General features: G+C 44.4%; 1 protein-coding gene across 1 annotated transcript in view; it reads right to left on the reverse strand.

Moving 5' to 3' along the window:
- Window positions 1-260: 260 nt before the first annotated feature.
- Window positions 261-21,811, reverse strand: part of CHCHD6 (coiled-coil-helix-coiled-coil-helix domain containing 6) — a 192,297-nt gene continuing 170,746 nt past the window's right edge. The window contains exon 10 of the mRNA XM_006120208.4: window positions 261-831. Coding sequence (XP_006120270.1) covers window positions 808-831 — 24 coding nt within the window. The 3' untranslated portion in view covers window positions 261-807. The remainder of the gene's footprint in view (window positions 832-21,811) is intronic.

A 21,811-nucleotide genomic window follows, 5' to 3' on the forward strand; every position in this document is an offset into this window, starting at 1 on the left:
TGCTGCATGATTCACCACAGCTAGCTCCCCTTTTGGCCAAGCCTTTGTCTCCTTCCATTTTAATAAAAGCCAAAGAAATTCAGCCCCTGGCCTGAAAAAAATAAGCAGATTTTTAATTTACAAGCTGTGAATGGAACTGTTCCTATCCCTATTCTTGATGCTCACTGGGAATTGACAGATTTTTGCTGCTGGCTGGGGCTGGAGGGAAAGTAAGGAGCAATTCTCAAACTCACAGAGCTGAAAGCATCTCATGGACACAGTGACCATTAAACAGTTTATTGTTCTCAGGAGGGAGCCTTGGAAGGGAAGGAATGTGTTTGCTAGTATTAACCACAAGAGCATGGTAGGAACAGTTAATCCTAACAAGCAGGTCAGGGTTGCTTCTCCAAATACTTCAGATGCTTTTCACTGGAGCACAAGGACAAAGGCAACAGTGCTTGAAACACAGATTGGGTAAGTTAAACCAAAACTAGTACGAAGTTTACTGGACCTCGGGTCACATGGACTGCTGAGTTATGTGCCATGCGTTGGGTATTTGTGTTCATAAGCTTCTTTTCACAATGAACGAACACAAAAGGTGAAGCACATTTGGCAGAACGATGCTGCCCCTCAAGCCCTCCCTTGGCCCCAAACTCCAAAAACATCCAGCAAGACCAGTACATGCAGGCATTTAGAAGAGAAACTGTGTCATTTTCTTGGACTGCTACGGACAAAAGGCACCAATTTTGATCAGCACAAATCCAGAATGATGCTGGGCTTCCAAGGGCCTCTGGGTCCTGTGCTCTGTTCTTTGGTGGCTGCCGGAGTTTATTCATAGTTAACCAACAGATCCTGGGAAAGAAGAAGACAAAGGGAAGATCTGGCTGGTTAGTTGTTCAACTGCTGGCACTGAACAGTTTGTTTGTGAGATGAATGAGTAACATGAGTGACGAGATATTGTTCACACCCAAACAGGAGGAACAGCACCCTTAAGGAGATGATTAAGTATTATTGGCTGCAAAGCAAAGCAAGATGTAGGGAGAATGGGAATTGTAGAATAGGTCACTGAAACAGCCAAATGGCAGAGACAGAACATTTCAAAATGTGCAACCGGCCCCTCACCTCTGTCCACCCTGTCCCACCCAGAACCAACATGATCCCACCCCAATTTACAGGTCTGGAACATTTGACGAGGAAGAAATTAAAACCCCAAAGCTCCATTTGCTTCTTGAAGAGCTTTGAATTAACATTCTGTATCTACACAGGGTAGCTCACAGCAGCAGAGATCTTCTCACTGCGGGAAAGGTTTCCTCTCAGACTCTAGCAAAGTCAAAGCTGGTTTGAAGAGGATGAACACTCCTAGTTCCAAACAGTTCACTTGCTCCAAGATTGCTTCTGGTCCATTGCCTCTACATGTTGTGAAACAACAGACCTGAGTTTCTGTTCAGGCCAGGGAGGGTTTCTTTCTGGTTCTCACCTGAAACCTCCTCAGCCCCTGTACCACGCAGCTTCTGGGAGTTAGTAGCAAAAAATCCCAATCCAAGCTAAAGAATGTTAAACCCTCTTTTTTGGTGTGGGGCTTACTCAAACTAAGGCTGCTTGCTGGGAGCTAGCATCCCCTACAACAGGGGTGGCCAACCTAAACCTGAGAAGGAGCCAGAATTCACCAATGCACATTGCCAAAGAGCAACAGTTCTAAGTCACCAGCCCTGATTGTCTCCCCACCACCACTCAGCACATCCTGCCCACTGGCAGGTCCACCAGTCAGCGCCTCCTTCTCCCTTTCCTCCTGCCCACTGGGATCAGCTCTTTCTCAGTGGGAGACACTGGAGGGGGGGAAGCATGGATGTGACAGGCTCAGTGGAGAAGGTAGGAAGTAGCAGGATCCTAGGGGGAAAAGGTGAAGGGGGACAGCGCCTAGGGCAGAGCTGGAGGTTGAACAGTGAGCACCCTCCGGCCCAGTGGAAAGTTGGCACCTGTAGCTCCAGCCCTGGATTTGGTACCTAGGTAAGGAGCCGCATATTAACTTCTGAAGAGCCGCATGTGGCTCTGGAGCCACAGGTTAGCCACCCCTGCCCTACAATCTCTGCCAGGCTGACCCCATCTCCTCTTCTGACAGTGGAGGGGAACAAAAGGCAACATCTCTTTGCCAGACTCCTCTCTGATGACAAGTAAGAGGAGAGATACTCTGTGGCCTGATCTGACATCTTTCTGGGATCTTGGGTCCCACAAATGGTAAGGCTGACCTTGGGGACAAATGAAAGCAGCCCCAGGATCAAACAGGAAGCACAAGCTCTGGTGAGGGACAAGGAAAAAAACCTAGCCCAATGGAAGGATATAAGAATGGGGATTTAAGTACTACAGTGAGAAACAGCAGGTCTCTGCCATTAGATTCAAGAGTCAATGTTCTCTACATCAATTGTGGAAACAGATTATTTTTTCCTGCAAGTACCTGGTAGCATCTTGGCCTCTTGTTATAAGTGCCAAACTGACTCACACAGACCAGGATGACAATACAATCCTTGTTCCTGCCTTTTGATGGGCCTTGGCCCTGACCTTAGCCTGATTACCCAAGTTATCTTACAACGTGCCCCGTAGACTAGAAACAGCAAGTTCACAAGTGAGGGCTCGCAACTGAGAATGAACACTAAGGCCGGCACTGAAAATCTCTGTTCTAGTAATCAATAGCCAGAGTGATGATCCTCTCATCATGGTTTGTGGGCAGGTGGGAAGAGGGGCAAGTACCAGATCAGCTATGGGCAACAGTGCACCACCTTGGCAGTGTTCAGCCTGGTGCTGTATTCACTCTCTAGGTTCAGCAGGACTTGGAGCACTTTGCTCGGTCCCAATGAAGCTGAATCTTACCAATCAATCTGTACACCCTCTCCACCTGACACTTGGACCAGTACACACACGCTTAAAAGGGAGAAACACTTTATTCTCCTTCCAGAGGGTCTGACATGAGAGGGATAGAGAAGGAAGAAATGGAGGATCCCACAGACCACAGTCAGTCCCACCAAAGTTTGAGGGACTTTGTTTTTTAATCTGATTGACACAAACCTTCCTAATACTCAGATAAATCTTTTGTGCTTTGTCCTCAGAGGAATCATTTAGGCTTCTTTGAACTCTTTCTGCTCTTTGCACTCCATGTCCTGCTAATGGTAAGAGAAGACAGAAAACTTGAGGGTCTAATTCAAGACTGTTTTGGGATATGGTGGCTGCAGCACTTGCCACAGTCCCCTTCTTTACTCCTTCCTTTCTCATAACTGTAAGTTCAAAGAAAATGGCTGCCCTGCAATGACCTCCTCACTCCCTTCCTGTGGGCCACAGCAGACCTGACACCAAGTGAAGGTTACTTTCCTCATTGGACATCAAAGTCAGAGTAAGCGTTTGCACTTTTAAATCAGTATCAAAACCTTAAGGGCAAGCTGTTTCTTTCCTAGAAAAAGATGCCAGTACTGCCAACGATCTATGTACACCGGGTGCCTTCAGTAATTTATAATCCAGGCTCCTGGCGTCTGCTCATATAGTGGGTAGCTGGCTTCCCTGTTCAGCAGCAGCAGCATCCTACCTGCCATACAGTCAGCAAACTGACTTTCTAGATAACAAAAAGTGTGTTGAGGGAACCAGTTATGATGTTGGTTGTCTGCCCTCCTGGGTTAAAGCAGGGCTCCATTTCGCAGGGCATATTTAGTCATATTTAAAGGACCTTGCAAAAACCAGCTACAGAAAAGAGGATGACTGACTCAGGGATGTTGAGGTCTCACACAACACTCCAGAGGTTCAAGCTGGACTTGAGCTCTATCCCCCTCCCTGCTTGGCTGTCTTTGTCTTAGGAGAAGCTACTTTTCCTGCAAGCACACACTCAAAAAAGGGAGTCCTTACAGGAATGATAGCACTGTGCCAGATATTGTTCATAGAAAGCTGCTACTATCACTCCAGCAGTAATCTAATAGGCTTACGTCCACTGACTGTGGTTATTGCCAGGGCAATTATTCAGTCCCTACCTCCTGTGCATACTCAGTATGATTCCATCCCTAGCATTAATGAGCAGGAGGGGGTTGGCAGGGATGTGAGGATAAAGAGAAACATTATATGCCAAATTATCTAGTCAAAGCTTATCAGGAAATCATCAGTATTACTTGACCAGCTCTAATTTCCCAAGTAATTTTTCTGATCATTAGTAAGTTAAAGTTTTACATTAAGCAATACATTTTAAAAATGGCATAATGCAATAAGCAAAGCAGCAACACATTTCATGGTAAAATAATTCATTATACAGTATTCATTTTGTAATTTTTTTAGTTAAGTGTCAAGGAATGCGGCATTCTTTAATTGAGCCACTAATGCATGAACTTACCCTTCAATTATATTTAAAAAAATTTTAAAAGACTTTTTCTCCTTATGGATTGTAATATCTATCAATTATTTTCATTGGTTTTAGTTGCTGAGAGAAAGACAATTAGCCAGTATCTTCTGAATAAAATCAGATCTGCTCAACCCCAAACTATCTACGCATCTCTACAGATGTGTCAACCTAAAGGTTAACAAGTGTTCCTATTGCTAAAATATCAGGATACATCTCTTTTTTGCGGGGGAGGGGGTCAAATTAAACAAAACTTGTCTTATAAGCATTGGACCCCAAAGCTGGCAGGGTGCCAACCAGAGCAGCAGACCTGCTTCATGCCATGCAGTCCGCATCAAAGAAAGTTTTGGTGAACAAAGGCTGCAGTTGGCTAGCACTATCAATCAACTTAGGTTGCTCCCAATGGAGGCCTGATACAATTAAATCTAAAATCAACATGCTCTGGATGGAGTGACTAATTAATTTTTGCCCTCCTAAGAGGCTATGTTGTGCTGATGAAGGTTATGGGACTGGCACTGCTTGGAAACTGAAGTATTCTCAGCACATAGCTGACTGGATACACGGAAGCCTCTCTCAGCCATGGCTACTTCACTGGTTAGCACAGAGACTAAGACCCAACTCTTATAACATTTTCCAAACCAGCATAGACTGGTGCTATCATGTCTCCAGTAGTGGCCAGTGACTGATGCTTTAGAGGGTCATTGAAACCCTTTTATGTACATATTTTGGATCATTTTACACAGAAACCAAAAAACATAGTCTAGCGTATGATCTGGCTAATGTATATACCATTGGTCCTTTTGGATGGAATCAACTTAGAGTCACAAACCCTATAGGGATGAAGAGTTAATGATGCTGGGGGCCTGTGATTTTGGTGCCAGAGATCTAAATTCTAGTCTCCTGGCCACTGTAAAGCTATAATCAGTCACAATGTGCTGCATAGCAAAAGTCAGGGGAAGAGTTGGGAGGAGGTCTAATTTGTTATAATATCATATATGCATACACTTACGTTGCAAGTAGAAATTGTCTCACTTATCACAAGTTATCCAATCAAACTGCTAGGTGCTTACTTCCCACATCCCCAGAGTGTGCCATTCAAGGAGTTCACAGGTTTCAGTAGATGAACCAGACAAGTCCCTCACATGGCATACACATGTCATCCCTGAACAGATCCAAGGGCGGGCTCAAAGCCAGTCCACGTCAGCTAGCAAACAAGAGCTGATCCTGTGTGATGGCTGTTAGGTGGCCCACAATAAACTAAATTAGAGGCCTTAGCACAAAGCATCCTCACAATAAGCTACAACAACTGGCATTAAACTGGTCTCTCTGTTATATTTTCAGCAGCGAAGCCAGGGAACTAATGGGCATGAGACCATACTCCCTGGTAACTTGGAGAAATAAGGGTGAGGAATATTGGCAGGGGGAGGGGAAATCTTTCCATGCTGTTTCCCATGATGTACATGATCAGTGGACTAAGGAATTTGGGCTCTAGGGCTGCCAGTCTAAACCCATGTATTACATATATGTCTTTCACAAACACAAGAATACAAGGAAATTCATCAAAACTGCAGCTATAGCAGGGAGGAGAATTTGTCCACTCCAGATGGCATCTCCAGCTTTGCTGGTCTCTACCTCCCCTCTCCCGATGTGCAGCAATCTGAGCTACTAACCCATCATTCTTCACCACTGTGAAGCTTTGCAATGAAACAGCAAAGCCTAACAGCACTGAAAATCAGCTAGCTGCTATGCTAGGATGCCAGTCTGTCACCTCATAGCAGCTGCATGGAAGCCAGCTACTCTACATCTCTCGTTCCATCAAGGGGGACAAGAAAGGGTCAAACTCTTCAAACATTTCAGCTCAAGATATTTTGTTCTTTCCAAGTCTGTGTTTAAGATGTGGGGAGTCTGGTCTCTCCCCTACTCACCATGATATCAACACTGGGGGCCAGGTAAACCCAGCAACAAGATTTTTGAGTGCTGCTCTATTAGCTTCTTCCTTTTATTCTCTGCCCTGATTGGCACCTACAGCCAGTTCGGTCACCAGATAAGATGATGTGGGCCAGTACAGAGGTGGAGAGAGGAAACTCTGCCCCATCAAGAGTAGGGATGTTAGCAAGTAGTCGACTACCTGACATGCATAAGCTTATCAGGTAGTCGATTGGAGTATCAACTATTCGCTCCCCTCCTGCTACCTGTATGAGAGGCAGCAAGGGGGGAGAAACAGGTGCCAGTCCTTGGGGGATTCTACACCTCTGCATTTTAAATGTCGTAAGAGCCCAGCATTTTCAGCATTCAGGTTCCGTGGCAACAGGATCAGGATTGCCAGCCACAAGCCAAACTGTTTAGGATCTCCCTTCCGTCCTGAATCCCTCCCCAGAAGCATGGTGGAGAAAAATGGGGAAGCGGATGTTTTCTGCTTCTACCCAAGAGGTGTAGCTGTAACCTCACACCACAAAGCAGCCTATCCTCTCTTTGGAAAAGCTTTCATTCAAATTATTATGAATCTCTTTTGTGAATCTGCCAAGAGAGCTCCCCTAAGGTACTGAGTTCAAAACAGCTACCAGTGGACCTCCTTGAGCAGGGTGTAATCACCTGACTGCAGTGCAGAACATTAATTCCTCATTGCACTTGTGCTGCTGGCTGCTTTGTCTTTAGCACTCCTGTAGAGCTCTCCCTCGACAGAGATCTTTGCAAATATCTGTTTTGTTCCTAGCATCTTGTAAAGGTGGGAAAGTCTTATCCTCATTTTACAGAGGGTAGACCAGCTCAGAAATGTGAAGTAACTTGTTTAAGGCCATGCAGTGGGAATCAGTGGCTAAGCTGAAATTGTAACTCTGGGGTTCATGGCTCCCTGTCCTCTGCTCATATTCTTCTCCACAGCAGCTTCAATACTGGTGCATGTGTCATCTGCCTTTAGCGAGCATGACTGCAGAAATATTTTTCACTTTTAACTTGGAAGGGTCCTCCAAGAAAACACAGAAAACACTTCTGGTCCCAAGATGGGTATTCAAGGCCTTTTTACTAGCTAAGGCATTTGCTCCTGGGCTATTAACATCTTAAACTATTCTAAGAGGCATTTACGTCACTTTGTTTTGATGTATGCTGCAGGTATTTTTCAGTTATGTGCAATTTGTGTTGTTGCATTCAGTGTATGGCCTATTACAAGGAGCATATGTGCTGACAAACGGATCAAAGCACTTTTATGCCATACCATTACTGCACAAAAATAAAGCAGCTTGATACCGCCTCTGAATCTAGTGTCCTTCAGAATAACACACAGTCCAAGGGGAGGTCTGTTTCCTTAATCCAAACTTTGCAACAAGGAGGGGACACAAGGGGGTAAGCACCAAGAAAAATAATTATTTCAATAAACAATCCACAGAGTTCTGCTTCCTCATCCCCTACTTTGTTTACTGTTTCCAGTAACTTTGCAGACACAGAGGAGGATCAGAAATAACTAGCTTCTGGCTTACTTCAGTCTTGGCTATAGATCTCAGAAGCCTGCCTGATGGCAGAATGGAAAGCCTCCAAAAAGGTACCAGGTGTATTGTGGGGGAATCACAGAGAGCACATCAGCATGGAAGCCCCCACTTGGTTTCTACAGCCTTATGGGAGGAAAGGAAAGGAAAGGAAAGGAAAGGAACCAGATCTTCTCTAGTTATTTATTTTATTTTCTGCTTAACTCGAAAGATGAGATGCAATGTTTGCTTTGCTCTGCCACTCCTCCTCCTGTCGTCTGTGTATGACGAAGATGGAGTAATTCACTAGCTCCACTAATCTCTAGTTGTTCTGAGACTCACCTGTTTGTTCATGCATTATAACATATTGATTTCCATGAGACAATCACTCTGATTCTAATACTTTCTAGCCCAGAAAAAGCCTTCATCCTTACACTTGCTTTACAGGAAATGTTTTCCCATTAGCTGAGAGTTTCTGCAATTCCAGGAATGGTGTACATAGACTCACTTCATTTGGGATCCATTCTGCTAACAGGTCGGCAGCCCCAAAATATTACTGCAAGGAATGCACAGCTTTTTTTATTTTGGACATGATCTGGAAAACACTGGGGATGAGAAGAACAAACATAAGACCGCAAAGGGTCTCTCTGGGGAGAATGATTGCTAGTTGATTGCAATAAATACTGAGGGTGTTTTTTGTTAAATTAATGTTCATTGTATTTAATCTTGTTTTCCCCATTAGGAAAGCTCAGCAGGCTAGAGTGATGTTCCTTGTGGCTGGCATGCAGGCTATACCCACGCCTTGGAGGATACGCAAAAGGAGAAAAAAATATTAAAACAATTTGCAAACTCCCCTTTGCTCTACCCGTCATTAAATGATTTGGGAACAGAGTACATTTGACCCTTATTAAAATATTTAGTTTTCAATACAGACTACCTGAGGGAATCTTTCACGGCTATATTAATCCTGCTGTTCTGATGCTGGTACCTGCTCAGAGCTTGGCTGCTGCATCTCCCCGTTACTCCAGTCCTGAATAGGGATTTTACATCCCTATTCATCAGTTAACCAGTTAAATATTAGGTTAATCTAATGTTTACCTGTTAACCAACTAAGCAGGGTCTCACTGCTCCAGCCCCTTAGCCTTCAGGGCTCCTGCACCCACTATTGTAGGGGGGAGGTCATAGGATTGCCACCCTCATTTCTAGGCTGCGAGGGAGGCTCCAGAAGATGGAGGTGGGTCTGAGTTTTCCCAGGAGAGCAGCTGTGCAGGGGACAGACAAGTGTTGTCTCTCCCGAGCTCAGCTGGAGGGATTGGATTTCACAGGGAAGGGCTTAGTTTGCAGCAAATGACACATTTTTCACAGACATGAAATCGGTAGGGCCCTACTTATATGAAGCACACTCTGCTATTCTAGTCCTGGGCCCCACACAGAGGTCTATCACTACACCTCAATCTTGTCCTGAAACTTCACCTACTATTCTTATGCTGATTGCTGGCCTCTCCCCTGCTATGCCAATGCCACTCCTTGCAATAACAGTCTTGAATGTCTTCAGCCAAAATTGTCATCTCTTGCTGAATTCTGTCAGTCACTAATGTTTTGTAATATGAAAAAATATCAGCTATTATAAAAGGCTCACACAAATCTCATTTGCCTTGTAATTTAACCCACATCTGAAGCCAGCCCTTCTAAAATAAAATGCTGGTACATCTGTTTAGAATACCACTTAGTTCTATTGAATGCACCAATATCTGCACTACTACCTTTTAAAGAAGTATGATGTTCCCTCTCGTCTCTGCAGGATAGACTCTTGGATTACAGAGGCAGCCTCACAACACACAGCTAAAAGGGCAGGGGCGACTTATGATGATTGTCTTATTTGTTCCATAAAGTACCTAGTTCACTTTTAGACTCTGTATGTAACAACAACAATCCAGACTAGGCAATTACCTGGATCTCCCATATGGCAGCACAAAACACTACTAATCAGAACCCAGGTCCAGGGCTGGGACTTGCAGTTTATTGCATATTTTTGTTTAGACACTCTCCAAGTGTTAATGCTACATCTTACTGGAGGAAAGGGACACACAATTGCAGTGAAATGGGAGCTGGATTTCTAGTGGTATGAAATAGCTCCACGACAGTTGGTCAAGATTGCTTCAAAATTCATTTCCCGTTAGAATGGTGACCTCTCTCTTCACAACCAGACACAGTGATTCTGCTTTGGATGAAGATAATTACATCCCACTATACACATTAGAAGGTACAAACAGAACAATGCACTTTATAGAAACAGAGAAAAGAACTGAGAGGGAAAGGACAGAATACTAGCTAGTTCTCTCCTGGAATGACTCCGTGCACTCTAAGCCTGTAGTTCAGACCTCAGGAGGGATAAAGGAATCCAGTAGATACCTGATGTTTTCTATAGCAGAATAATTACAACATGTGCAAATTCAACCCTAGTTTTATGTGGGATTAAGAGAATCGTTGCCAGTACTTATTACTAAGACCCTGGATAACTGCAGCCAAGGGAGCAATAGTCCCTCTTCTGGAGCCAAAAGGAATAGAAAATCACTCCAGTGATGCAACATAAAACTTTAGTCCTACAAACTGTAACCCAAAAGCATTAGTGAAGTCAGGCCAAAGGGTGGCAATATTGTTGCTACTGCAGAAGGCTTCTGTGGCCACAGGCGCTTTTAGCCACTGTTGTGTTTTACCTTGCTCAAAGCAGATCTCAATTAAACAATATATATAACTTGGGTTCCCACCATTGCTACAACCAGTTGAATTGAACAATGGGAGCAATAGCAAGACATTAAAAGAAAGAGAAAAAAATACATGTACAGACAAGTCCAAAAAAACCTTTGTGAACCAGTTTTGTAACCTCTCTATGCTGCCATTTCCCCATATCAAAAATGGGGATAATATTTACCTGTCTCACAGGGGGTTGAGTGTGACAGGGTGGGCCGGGATATATATTTTATTGAACCAGCTTCTGTTGAAGAAGGAGACACGCTTTCGAGGAGGGCTGGGAAAGAAGCTGTCAGTGGGCCAGACCTGGCCTGCCTAGCCCTTTCATCTGGCCTGCCGCAGTTCCCAGCCCCGCCCCCTCAGGTGATGCCTGGGAGCCACTGGCGAAGCGCAAGCCTTTTCACTTGTTTCTATTTAAAGGGCTTGTACCTTCCAGGTGGCTGCCAGGCCACACATTTGGGGGGGGGGGGGGGGAGTGTTGCAAACCCTTTCAACTGCTTCTATTTAAAGGGCTTGTGCCTTCCAGACAACTGCTAAGGCATGAGCCCTTTAAATAGCAGAAGTTGAAAGGGCTTGCAGCTCCCAGCCCTGCTGCTAACATGTTGCCTGGGAGCCACCAGGGAGGCGCGAGCCCTTCCAACTGCTGCTATTTAAAGGCTCTGCCTCTTCTGCAGCACCCCTTGATCACTTTGGAAATTTTTCAAGTAGCCCCTCCCCTTAAAAAGTTATTACCCACCTACATAGAGCTCTTTTTTGGGACTGGGAAGGTAATCAGAGTATCTCATCTAACTATAAAGTGAAACAAATTGTTAAGCATAAAGAAAAGCTGCAAGAGACCATTCAAGATGACGTAGTCAGTTAACATCTCTGCAGTTGTAGAAAAAAGGAAGATTAGTGGATTACAGGTTGTTTTAATAAAATACAAAACTAGTCTCTGTACTAAGTCAATTGCTTTCGGGTAAGTTACAAATATTAGGTCCCATCCTCATCTTTTGAAAATGTGCAGGTTTCTTATGAGGACAAGAACTAAGAGATCAGACAGTAATTGTTTTGTGAAAAATATTCGCTCTTAGGTGGTAAGGCAGAATCAGTAAAAGAATTCTTCGAGTTCACCATATTGGTTTGGTATCAGGGTCTGTGGTGGGCAGATGCTCAGTCTCTAGGAGCATACAAATAATTTCAGCTCCAGTGAGGAAGTCCTTGATAAACTGAAGATGTTGGGGTGTTGTGCCTGTGGTCTACCTCAAAGAATCCTTTTGCAACAAAGCTGACACCATGAGGAGGGGGGCAATAGATGCATTGGGCCCCTGGTCAAGGTGGGGGAGGAGTGGCTCTGTGCCCCTGGAAGTAGTGGGACCTCAGGCAGAAGGGGCAGGGCTGAAGGCTAGCCTCCCTCAGTGTCTTCTGGAGAACACCACGCAGAGCTCTGGTAGCAATGCTTTTACCTCTTTTGTCGGAAGTCCTGGACACCATCCACAACAATCACGTCCCACCGATAATCATACGAGAAAAGAGTAATATGATGGGTCAGGCTCGACAGACACACTCTTGATGATTAAATTGTGAGGTTTAGTTCAAAAAATACAAAAAATAAAATTAAAAACCCAGACTGAAATGCTTAACCAACATCATACCCTGACCATTAGCCCCTGAAACCCAACCACCAGTTAACAACCAAATCTGCAGACAAAGCAGGTGCTGTCACAGTCCTCAACCATGATTAGTATGTCAGCACAGCCAAGGACTCAAAAGATGATCCTGCATCACAGTTTACCCAAGAATTTAAGAATATCATCAAATCCTTCCCCAACTCCAAGAGAAACCCTTGATCCTCATTCCCCCCAAGAACTCACTCCAGGGACCTGCCACATGTTTCCCAGATCATACCTAGCCATAGAAATCCTACTGAAGGAACATCAGGGTTCATAGAAACCAGGCTCAAACCATTCACCATGCAAAAGGCCAGTTTTCTCCAAGACAACTTACTTTTTCTAGAAACAGAAGATTAACAACCATCCTCAGAACACCATTCTTGCCTCCATGGATGTCATCCCCCTTTCACAGAGCTGCATTTCCGTCTCTGTACAGCAAGACAGGGCTGGAGGGGAGGAGCTGGGGGGTTCGACTCTTTTCCCTGCTGGGAGGGACAGCATGAACAGGAGCATGCTGGCATCTCTTCTGGGGGCTGTAGAGCACTCCCAGGCCAGTTCTGCTGTAGACAGAGACACAGCTATGTGGAAGGGCAGGATGCAGGGTTGGGGGCTGTACAGATGTGCCAGAGAGGAGGCATGGAGCAGCCAGCTCCTCTGGTGTCATTCCGGCACACCTGTTCATATTCAACATAAATACCTTGCTGATATGGCATACTGGAGTGTACTGGATTACATCCCTATTTATCGCCTACCACCCCTCATTAACTCAGATGAGGTATCATCAAACAATTACAACTTGCATAACTCATACTTGATGGGGACTGCAATCTGAAAGAAATCCTCCCCAAACTCATCTTCTGGCCCTCAAACAATCCTCCAAGCTCATCCAGCTCATCAACAGAAACAAGCTCCCCACAGACCACGGCACATCAACTCAAAGCAACACCAGACTCTGCCACAACAGATGCAAAGCCTGATGACATATTTCCTCTACTATGACAAACAATATTGCCCTAACACACTTTTCATGATCCATTGGTTCTACACATGTCTATCACAATACATGGTGCACCTCACCCAGTGCATCAAAAGAACAAAACAACTATATAGGAAGAAACTAAACAATTACTCTGCTCTGAAATGAACACTCAGAAACTGATAAGACACAAACCATCTCCTCACCCATGGGTAAACATTTTCACAAAACAATCACTCTGTATCTGACCTCTCAGTCCTTACCCTCAAAGGAAACCTGCATAATACTTTCAAAAGATGAACCTGAGAGTCTAAATTCATATATTTGCTACGCATGGACTAAGGCCATGTCCACGCGTAGAAATTTACAGAGGCACAGCTGTGCTGCTGTCTGAGTGCTTGCATAGCCTGCTGAGAGGACAGAGTTCTCCTATCCACAGCCGTCTTGTCCATAGGACGAATTGTGGCAGCCTCCCCAGGCCCAGCGTTGGCATCCCCAACCGTACTGTAGACAGGAAGGACCTCGGGGATTTTGGGGCCTGACATGGGATGGAAGCAGGGGTTGCCCCCCCCCCCATACTCACCACATGGGCCCAGTAGCCTGCTTCGCTCCACTCTGCTTTGCTGAGCTGCCCTCTCCTGGCCCGCTGTGCTCAGCTTCTCAGTGGTGGCAGGATGCAGAGTGCTCTGTCCCCAGCTCACTCCACTTCCTACTGCCGCAGAAAAGTGGGGCACAGCAGGATGGAATGGTAAGGCAAAGTAGAGCAGCTCCTGCCACTCACATAGTGCGTGGGGGGCAAATCCTGATGCCGCTGCGCCAGACCCCCTGTAATCCACTGAGCCACAGTGGGGGCGGATCTTGGGGAAGGGGTGGAGCAGAGGTGGGGCAGAATCTGAGGCAAGGGGGTGGTTGCCCTGGGCCCTGCATCCCCGTTGATATGGCCCTGCTTCTATCAATTTAATAAAATCAGCTCAGTGAGTGGCATTAGCTATGTTAGTGGAAAAGAATTTCCCACTGGCATAGTGCTGTGCACAGCACTTATGCCAGCAAAACTTATTTCACTCAGGGGTGTGTTTTAAACACCACTGAATGAGAAAAGTTTTGTCAACATAAGTACTAATGTAGCCACAACCTCAACAGACACACTGGTTTTATGTCTCATTACAACCATCTGTAACCCAAGCAAAATACAGGACTATGTAGCACTTTAAAGACTAACAAGATGGTTTATTAGACGATGAGCTCTCGTGGGCCAGACCCACTTCCTCAGATCAAATAGTGGAAGAAAATAGTCACAACCATATATACCAAAGGATACAATTAAAAAAAAACACACATAATTGTATCCTTTGGTATATATGGTTGTGACTATTTTCTTCCACTATTTGATCTGAGGAAGTAGGTCTGGCCCACGAAAGCTCATCGTCTAATAAACCATCTTGTTAGTCTTTAAAGTGCTACATAGTCCTATATTTTGCTTCAGCTACACCAGACTAACACGGCTACATTTCTATCACTATTCTATCTGTAACCCACTTACTCTCCCTTTTTCTGTACCTGCAGAGATATTAATTGCCCTCTTCATCTTGAATAGTTTCTTGCAAGATGTTGTCTGCTTATACTTAATTTGTTTCACCTTGCATTTAGCTGTGACATTCTGCTTACCTTTCCCAGATCTGAAGAGGAGCTCAGCATAGTTTGAAAGCCTGTCACTTTCTCCAGCAGAAGTTGTTCTAATACAATATATTACCTCATCCACTTAGTTTCTCTCATATTCTGGGATGAACATGGCTACAGCACTACAAATCACAGGGAGTTGAGAGATTAAAGAAAATAGTTGGAATGCAGTTAAAATCTCTTGGATTAAAGGGATTATAAAGGTACAAAAATATGGTACAAAACAGTATAAATCAAGACACCAGTAAACTGCATCTCTGCAAGAATTAGAAGCAACCTAGACAATGATTTGTGCAGGCTTCTAGGGAAAGGAAGCAGGAGAACTGAGATTGACACCAAGATATCAGAAGAGTATTGGCTTTGAAGCCTGTAGTTAGGACATATGAATTCAGAATGTCACACTGCTACTTAATAATCCACTTCATCCCAAAGAAACAAACAAAAATGGGCACAGCTAGATGCAAGAAACAGAGAAGGCATAAGAGCCAGATATGCAAAAGTTCATTTCAGGACCAGTTTACCCTTGGATCCCTCTGGATTTCAAATTCATGAGTTTATATATCCAATGTTCCAAGATAATTCACTATAGAGTCTATATAGGGATTACTTTATCATGTTCAGAACCACTGACAACTGAGACAAAGCTCCTTTAAATAAATTGTTTTCCTGCCTTATCAAATGCTTCATTTGATTGATTTGACGGAGTGATAACTAAAAACAAGGGAACACACTCTGGACAGACAAGAATTTTAGATTCTTCATTGCCTTTCCATCTGATAATTCAAACCCTCAGCTCTCAGTTCACTCACTACTCTTCCCAGAAAATTAAATTCCATAGTGCATTAGTGCACCAGGCAATTCTGAGGCAGTCCAACTTTGATGTCATTAGGAATCCATATTAATCTGAAATCAAGTCCACTAAGTCTGGCATAATTTCCTCTGAAGCAAAGTCATTGTGATAAAAAGAAAACACCTCTACATTTGCTCTGTACCAGCTTCTCTCCCCCATATCCTTAATCCCTCAAGCTCTAAATTGTATCCATTGGCTGAAAGATCGAGGAAGACAGCATGCCATTCTGTTTTGAGGTAGTCAGTGCTGCTCCTTAATCACCCATAAGGGGTACTCAGAAGCCATTCTTCCTTCCGACTTCTATTCCATTCACCCTCCCCTTTGTGTTCACAGTTCCATGTCTAGTTATTGGGCACATTACTAATCAGAGCCTCCTGCTTTCCTTTTCAAAATATCACATTTACCTTGTGAATTTCAGTGCTCATGAAAGTGGAGACAAGTTAAACACCACCCAGATCCATATACGATGTGAGCAGAGTTTATGTAAAGCTAAGTCTACTCTGGCTGGGACGTTACAGCACTGTAGCTGTTTGGCTCAGGAGTGCAAAAGAAACGCCCCCCCCCCCCCCCCCCGTGCACCAATTTACAGCACTGCAAAGCGCTAGTGTGAGCGCTATTAGCTAAACCCCTCATGGAGATGGTTTACAGCATAATGCTGGGAGAGCTCCCTCCCAACACTCGTGCCGTGGCCACACTTTCAAGTGCCGCCGCAGCTGAGCTTTCAACTTTTAAATGTAGCAAAAGCCGAAGTTTCACTACCACCCAACTCTGGCACCAGGTCTCAGTCCTGACCAATAGGATCGTCATCTGCTACAACCTATTCCAGTACTCTCCTTATCAAAGACTGAAATCCTTGCCCATCTATGCAGTGGTTCTTTGATTAATAGAAAGTAAGGGTATTTAGAGGCAAGAAAGCATGTGCAGCAGTCAGGATCCCTGAGTTCTACGCCCAGCCCTCTATAAACTTCACCGAATGTCTCTGGGCAAGTCACTCTCTGCCTCAGTTCCCCTTTCTGTAAAACAAGAATAGTGCTACTTAAATGCACAGTGGTCCTTCAAGGGTCCAAATGCATTTATTATTTGCCAACAGAAGATTCTAAGGAAGTACAGACTGGACCTCCCTGGTCCGGCACCCTCAGGACCTGACAGATATACCAGGGGAGCTTGGGGGTGTGTGGATGTGCTAGCTTCCCTGCTGAGCTCCTCTACCCCTGGCTCTGCTGGTTCCAGCAGCCCTGCAAGCTCCACTGCTCTGCTGGGCTCCAGTAGCCCCACCAATTTTGCTACTTTGAGGGCTCCAGCAGCCCTGCCAATTTTGCTGCCCCATGAGCTCCGTTGCCCTGCTGACCCCCTCTGCTCCCTAGCTACCTCTGCAGTTGGGGCTCTCTGGTCCAGCAACATCCATCAAAGTGTCTCAGACCACAGAGGTTCAATCTGTACAAATTCATACCACTAAATTCTCTTGGGGTTCATTTCCACAGCAAGACTTGAACTCAGGCTTCAGAAAGGAAAATAATGCATTAATTTGATCTCCTACTCAGCCCCCCTTTGTCTTGCTTTAAAAGACTCCTGCCAAGTACGGTGTATTTTGAGTTCCACTCCAGCTCAGGGATAATATTTTTACACCTGGTGTAAGGCTAACATGCTTCCACTCCTGCCTCATACACTGAGCACACACATGCAAGCAGGAACGACTTCCCTCGATATCCCTCTTCCATGCCTAATTCTATTTTTGCTCAGTGATATTGTGAAATTCTACCCAGAAGTATTATGAGCTCGACTGGCTTTATTTGTTTAACGGTTCCCATTTTCATTAAGCTGTTGCCATTCAGCAGCCAGTAATTTTATTTCTATGATAGCTGTATTCATCTCGTGCTTACGGGTGTTACTGTCGCTTTCTTTCCCCTTGCAGAGGACGTCAGCAGAGAAGACAGCAATGGGGCAGAGGCAGGGCTGCACTCACAAATCTATTTGCAATAAGAAGTGTAATCTTTTCTACCTAGTTTTATAAGACAACTACTAATGACTTAATGTTTGGCATCAGAAGAAATAATCCAAGGATGAATTATTTTACACAGAGATAAACTGAAATATACAAACATAAGGGCTGGGAATGAAATGCCCTCCAAGCAGGACTGACAACTTCAGATTAGTGCTGTCGCACGTCAACACTGAAACTTACCTATAAAGCTACGTAGGCATTTACCAAGAATGCCTAGAGACCTGATCAGATCACAATGGAAGAGAAGTCTCATGGTTTCAGCCACACCAAGCCTCGACTGATGTGCTTCTGCAGAAATGCAATAGTCAAGGAGATGGATGTAACAAGCATTTCTTCTATGAACAAATTGACAAACTAGTCTGCATCTGAAAATTAAACTGTCTACTTCCAACCCACACCTCCTGGGTGGAAGCTCTGTCAGTCATTCACCAAACCCAATCATTTCACTTCTTTATATTTGCTGACTGATCCTGTCTTTCTACTGGGTCATGAAGCCAGGAAACATGGCAACTTAGGTTTCTCAGGTGGTACATAACGAAGACATAGCACCTATGGCAGGAATGACATGACCCCATGGGATCACTGATGTGCACAACATAAAAGCCTCAGATCACAGAAAGCTAAGAATTAAAGGATTAAAGACAAAGTGAGGTGCCTGGCCACGCACGCTCATGCAGATACCCAGCCATGAAACCAATAGCAGACTTATCCAGCCACCACCTCAGATACAGACAGATGCTTTTATTCCTTAACACTGTCGCAAAATGAATTTGTATAACTGACCATATTTATCCAACACACAATACTACTAACAATAATCACATAAGCTGTACTATGACTCTGAATGCAGCACCAACAAGTGAAGGGAGAGCAGCAATGATGTTTCTCCACCTACTGCTTCCTGCTATCCAAGTCAGATCAAAGCAAGCCCATTTCCAAGATTAAATACTTAAAGCAGTATGTCTCCAGATCAGGGGTGGGCAATACAGGCAGTCTCTGACTACAAACGGGTTACGTTCCGAATACCTGGTCGTAACTCGATTTGGTCATAAGTCGGAAATACCCTTAAAACGTGCTGCCTGCGTTGTTCAAAAAACTTGACGTACATGGTTCTCAACTCGAAAATATTATAATGGTGGCCCCAGTGCGCCCTGGAAGAGGTGGGGCTTCAGACAGAAGGGGCAGAGCCAGGACACTTCCATGCTTCCCCACCCCAGTCCCTGATTGGTCTGTGGGTGGGGGAGCACATGAAATCTTTGCCCCTGCTCCCCACCAGAGAGAACCACCAGCTGTTCTGAACAGCTGGCAGTTCCCTCTAGGCACCCATGCCCCTGGCAGTGGGAGGAAACTTCACGTGCTGCCCTCCTGCCCCCAGTTCAATTAGAGTCTGGGGGCAGGGGGAGCACATGAAGCCTGCCCCCATCCTACAAGGGAGCACTACACTTAGAGTCACCCGCCAGCTCCTTGAGGATGGGGTCAGGGCGGGAGATTTCACAGCTCCCCTCGCCCCCAAGCCCTGATTGGTCTGGTTTCAGGGGGAGCGCAAAGTCTCTTGCTCCCTACCCTCCTGCACACAGCACTTAAGAGTCAAACGCCAGGGCTGACTAAGCACCACGAGCTCCCTCATCCCTAGGCCTTGATTGGCCTGGGGTGAGGGAGCGACAGGACCTCCACAGGCCAAATCAACCCACTTGGTGGGCTGAATCCAGCCCACAGAGGCCCTTTTGTTCACCCCTGTTCCAGATTTTCTCTCCTGCTCAGTTTGGAATGTGACATCTCCCATAGGGTTGCCAGATTATTTCAAAAAAATATCGGATACACTTGATCTCAGATTGGGGCATGTGGGCTACAGTAAACAAAATGTCTTGTGAGCCACACACAGAACCTCATGGGCTGCATATGGCCCTTAGGCCATACGTTGCCCAGCTTTGCATTAGGGCGGCATAAATTATTTCCCCTTTCCATAGCTGCAAACTTCTAAAACCAGTTACTTAGAGTAGAGACCTGCTGCCATCTAAACCCATCTTTTACAAACAGGAACTGAGGTGGGATATTTGACTAGAACAGTTTAAAATGCATAAGAGACTGGAAAAAGAAAGCAACATTTTATAAATGGGCTACGCGGGTGTCTTGTGGGCACAGCTCAGGCCGAGGGTATTTTAATTTTTGATGAATGGTGCTGGTTGTGTCTTGTAATTTCTCTCACTGCAGAGCATGTCTGTTTGTGATAGATACCAACACAGCTGCTTGGGTGTCCTTTATCTGCAGAAAAGTATTGTCTGTTTGGAACCAACTCATCCCGAAACAACAGCCCCTGAGGGGAGAGAGAGGAGGGGAATGAGGGAGCTGTCAACTGGGAATACATCAATGCTTCTGATGTAAAGGCCCTGGCAAGGAACAGGCATCATGCTTAGTTTCAGCCATATCCTTTCCTCATTTTTCCCAAAACATTCTTTACCTGTAGCACCCACACATCCTCTTTCCACAAGGCCTAAACATCTAAACAAATTATTTAATATTTGCACCATGATAGCAGAAGGCTGCACAATCAGTACTGAGATCATGGGCTTGTTCAAATGCATAGGAACACAGGGTTAGCAACTTGAGTATCTTATAATCCAAGACAAACAACATTACAGAGCAGAGACAGGAAAAGAGGCACACAATTAAGATTTACATGTCTTTTTTGTTCGTGCAGACTGTACATATCCCTATTTAGCTTTCATTAACTGGCCAATTTCATATCGGCAAAACAAACCATCTAAAATAGTTTGCTTTCCTGTAGAGCCTTTCAGAAGATGATCTCAAAGAACATACAAATATTGGGTGAGGTTCATAAACCCCTGTGATATATGTTATAATTAAAACAGACAGGCAAACTGACTTTTTAGTTTAAAGGCTGAAAAAAGTAAACATTGGTTCAATTTGAACTGAAACTGGATTTTTTTTGTAAAAAAAACCACAAAGATTTAATTTTCTCTCAAAAAATATTTTGACAACTTTTTATCCCCAATTTTTGTTTCATTTTGAGGCAGGAGGTTAGGTTCATTTTCTTTTATTTTGGGGAAGCTGGTTACTTATATATTTTTAAATTAGCTAAATTTCTAAAGAAAACAGTTTTGAAGCAAAAAGTTGAAACATTTCATTTCAGAATGGTGAAAATGAATAATTTCATTTCAAAATGGTCTGCTTTGATTTAGAAAAAATGCCATTTTTTTTTGTCAGACTAAACTATTGGTCAAATTTGACCCAAATTCATAAATAGCTTTGCAGTGCTTTTCAGATAATTTTTTCAGTGAAATTATTCATCAAAAAATGTCACCCAGCTCCAGTAATAACCTGACATTTCAGATGAGAAAATGGGCTTGTTCAAATGCATAGGAACACAGGGCTTGTTCAAATGCATAGGCACAGATTAAGTAATTTGTCCATGAAAACATACTGAGTCAGAGAAAGATCCTGGAACAAAGCTCCTTGGATTCTGGCTCCCTGCTCTAACCAGTACTTTACACTTCCTCACTGAGTTAGGAACAAAACACTGGAGAGTCTTAGGGCTCAATTCTTACTGGAACCTTATCACACTTTCTTCCCCAAGAAGAGTAAGAAACTTGAACATGTTATTTTTTAGAAAAGGAAAACTACAGTAATTACAGCTAGGGAAGAAGATATACTTATTAAAACTTTTTTTGCCATAATTATGAATGTTGTCTGCACAGTGTAAAAGCAGGCTCTTTTCTGGCCAGGCCTCGTGCGCATAGCCTTCCTAGCCCAAGATTACCTTCCCCTCAAACCAAAAATCCTGCACTATGTGACTTAAGATCAGTAAAAAGCAGGAGTAAAAAATCAGGCAGGTAAGGGTCATGCAAAGTTCACACAAGCCAAGAGCCATCTCACCCCCTCCCCATCCCCCTCAGTCCTGTCACTAGGCAGAGAGAATCTATTAAGCCTATCACAGCGAAGCGCGGGAAAGCTCTTGCTCTCTATAAAACAACTACCCCTCCTGCATCCAGTTGAGGGTTCCTGAAAATTTGGAAGGCAGAACACGAGCCTGGTTCTGAGAGCTCATCACCCGAGGGTCCCCTCCCGCTACCGAATCAACC

This window comes from Pelodiscus sinensis, chromosome 11, assembly GCF_049634645.1.
Source record: "Pelodiscus sinensis isolate JC-2024 chromosome 11, ASM4963464v1, whole genome shotgun sequence".
NCBI lineage: Eukaryota > Metazoa > Chordata > Testudines > Trionychidae > Pelodiscus > Pelodiscus sinensis.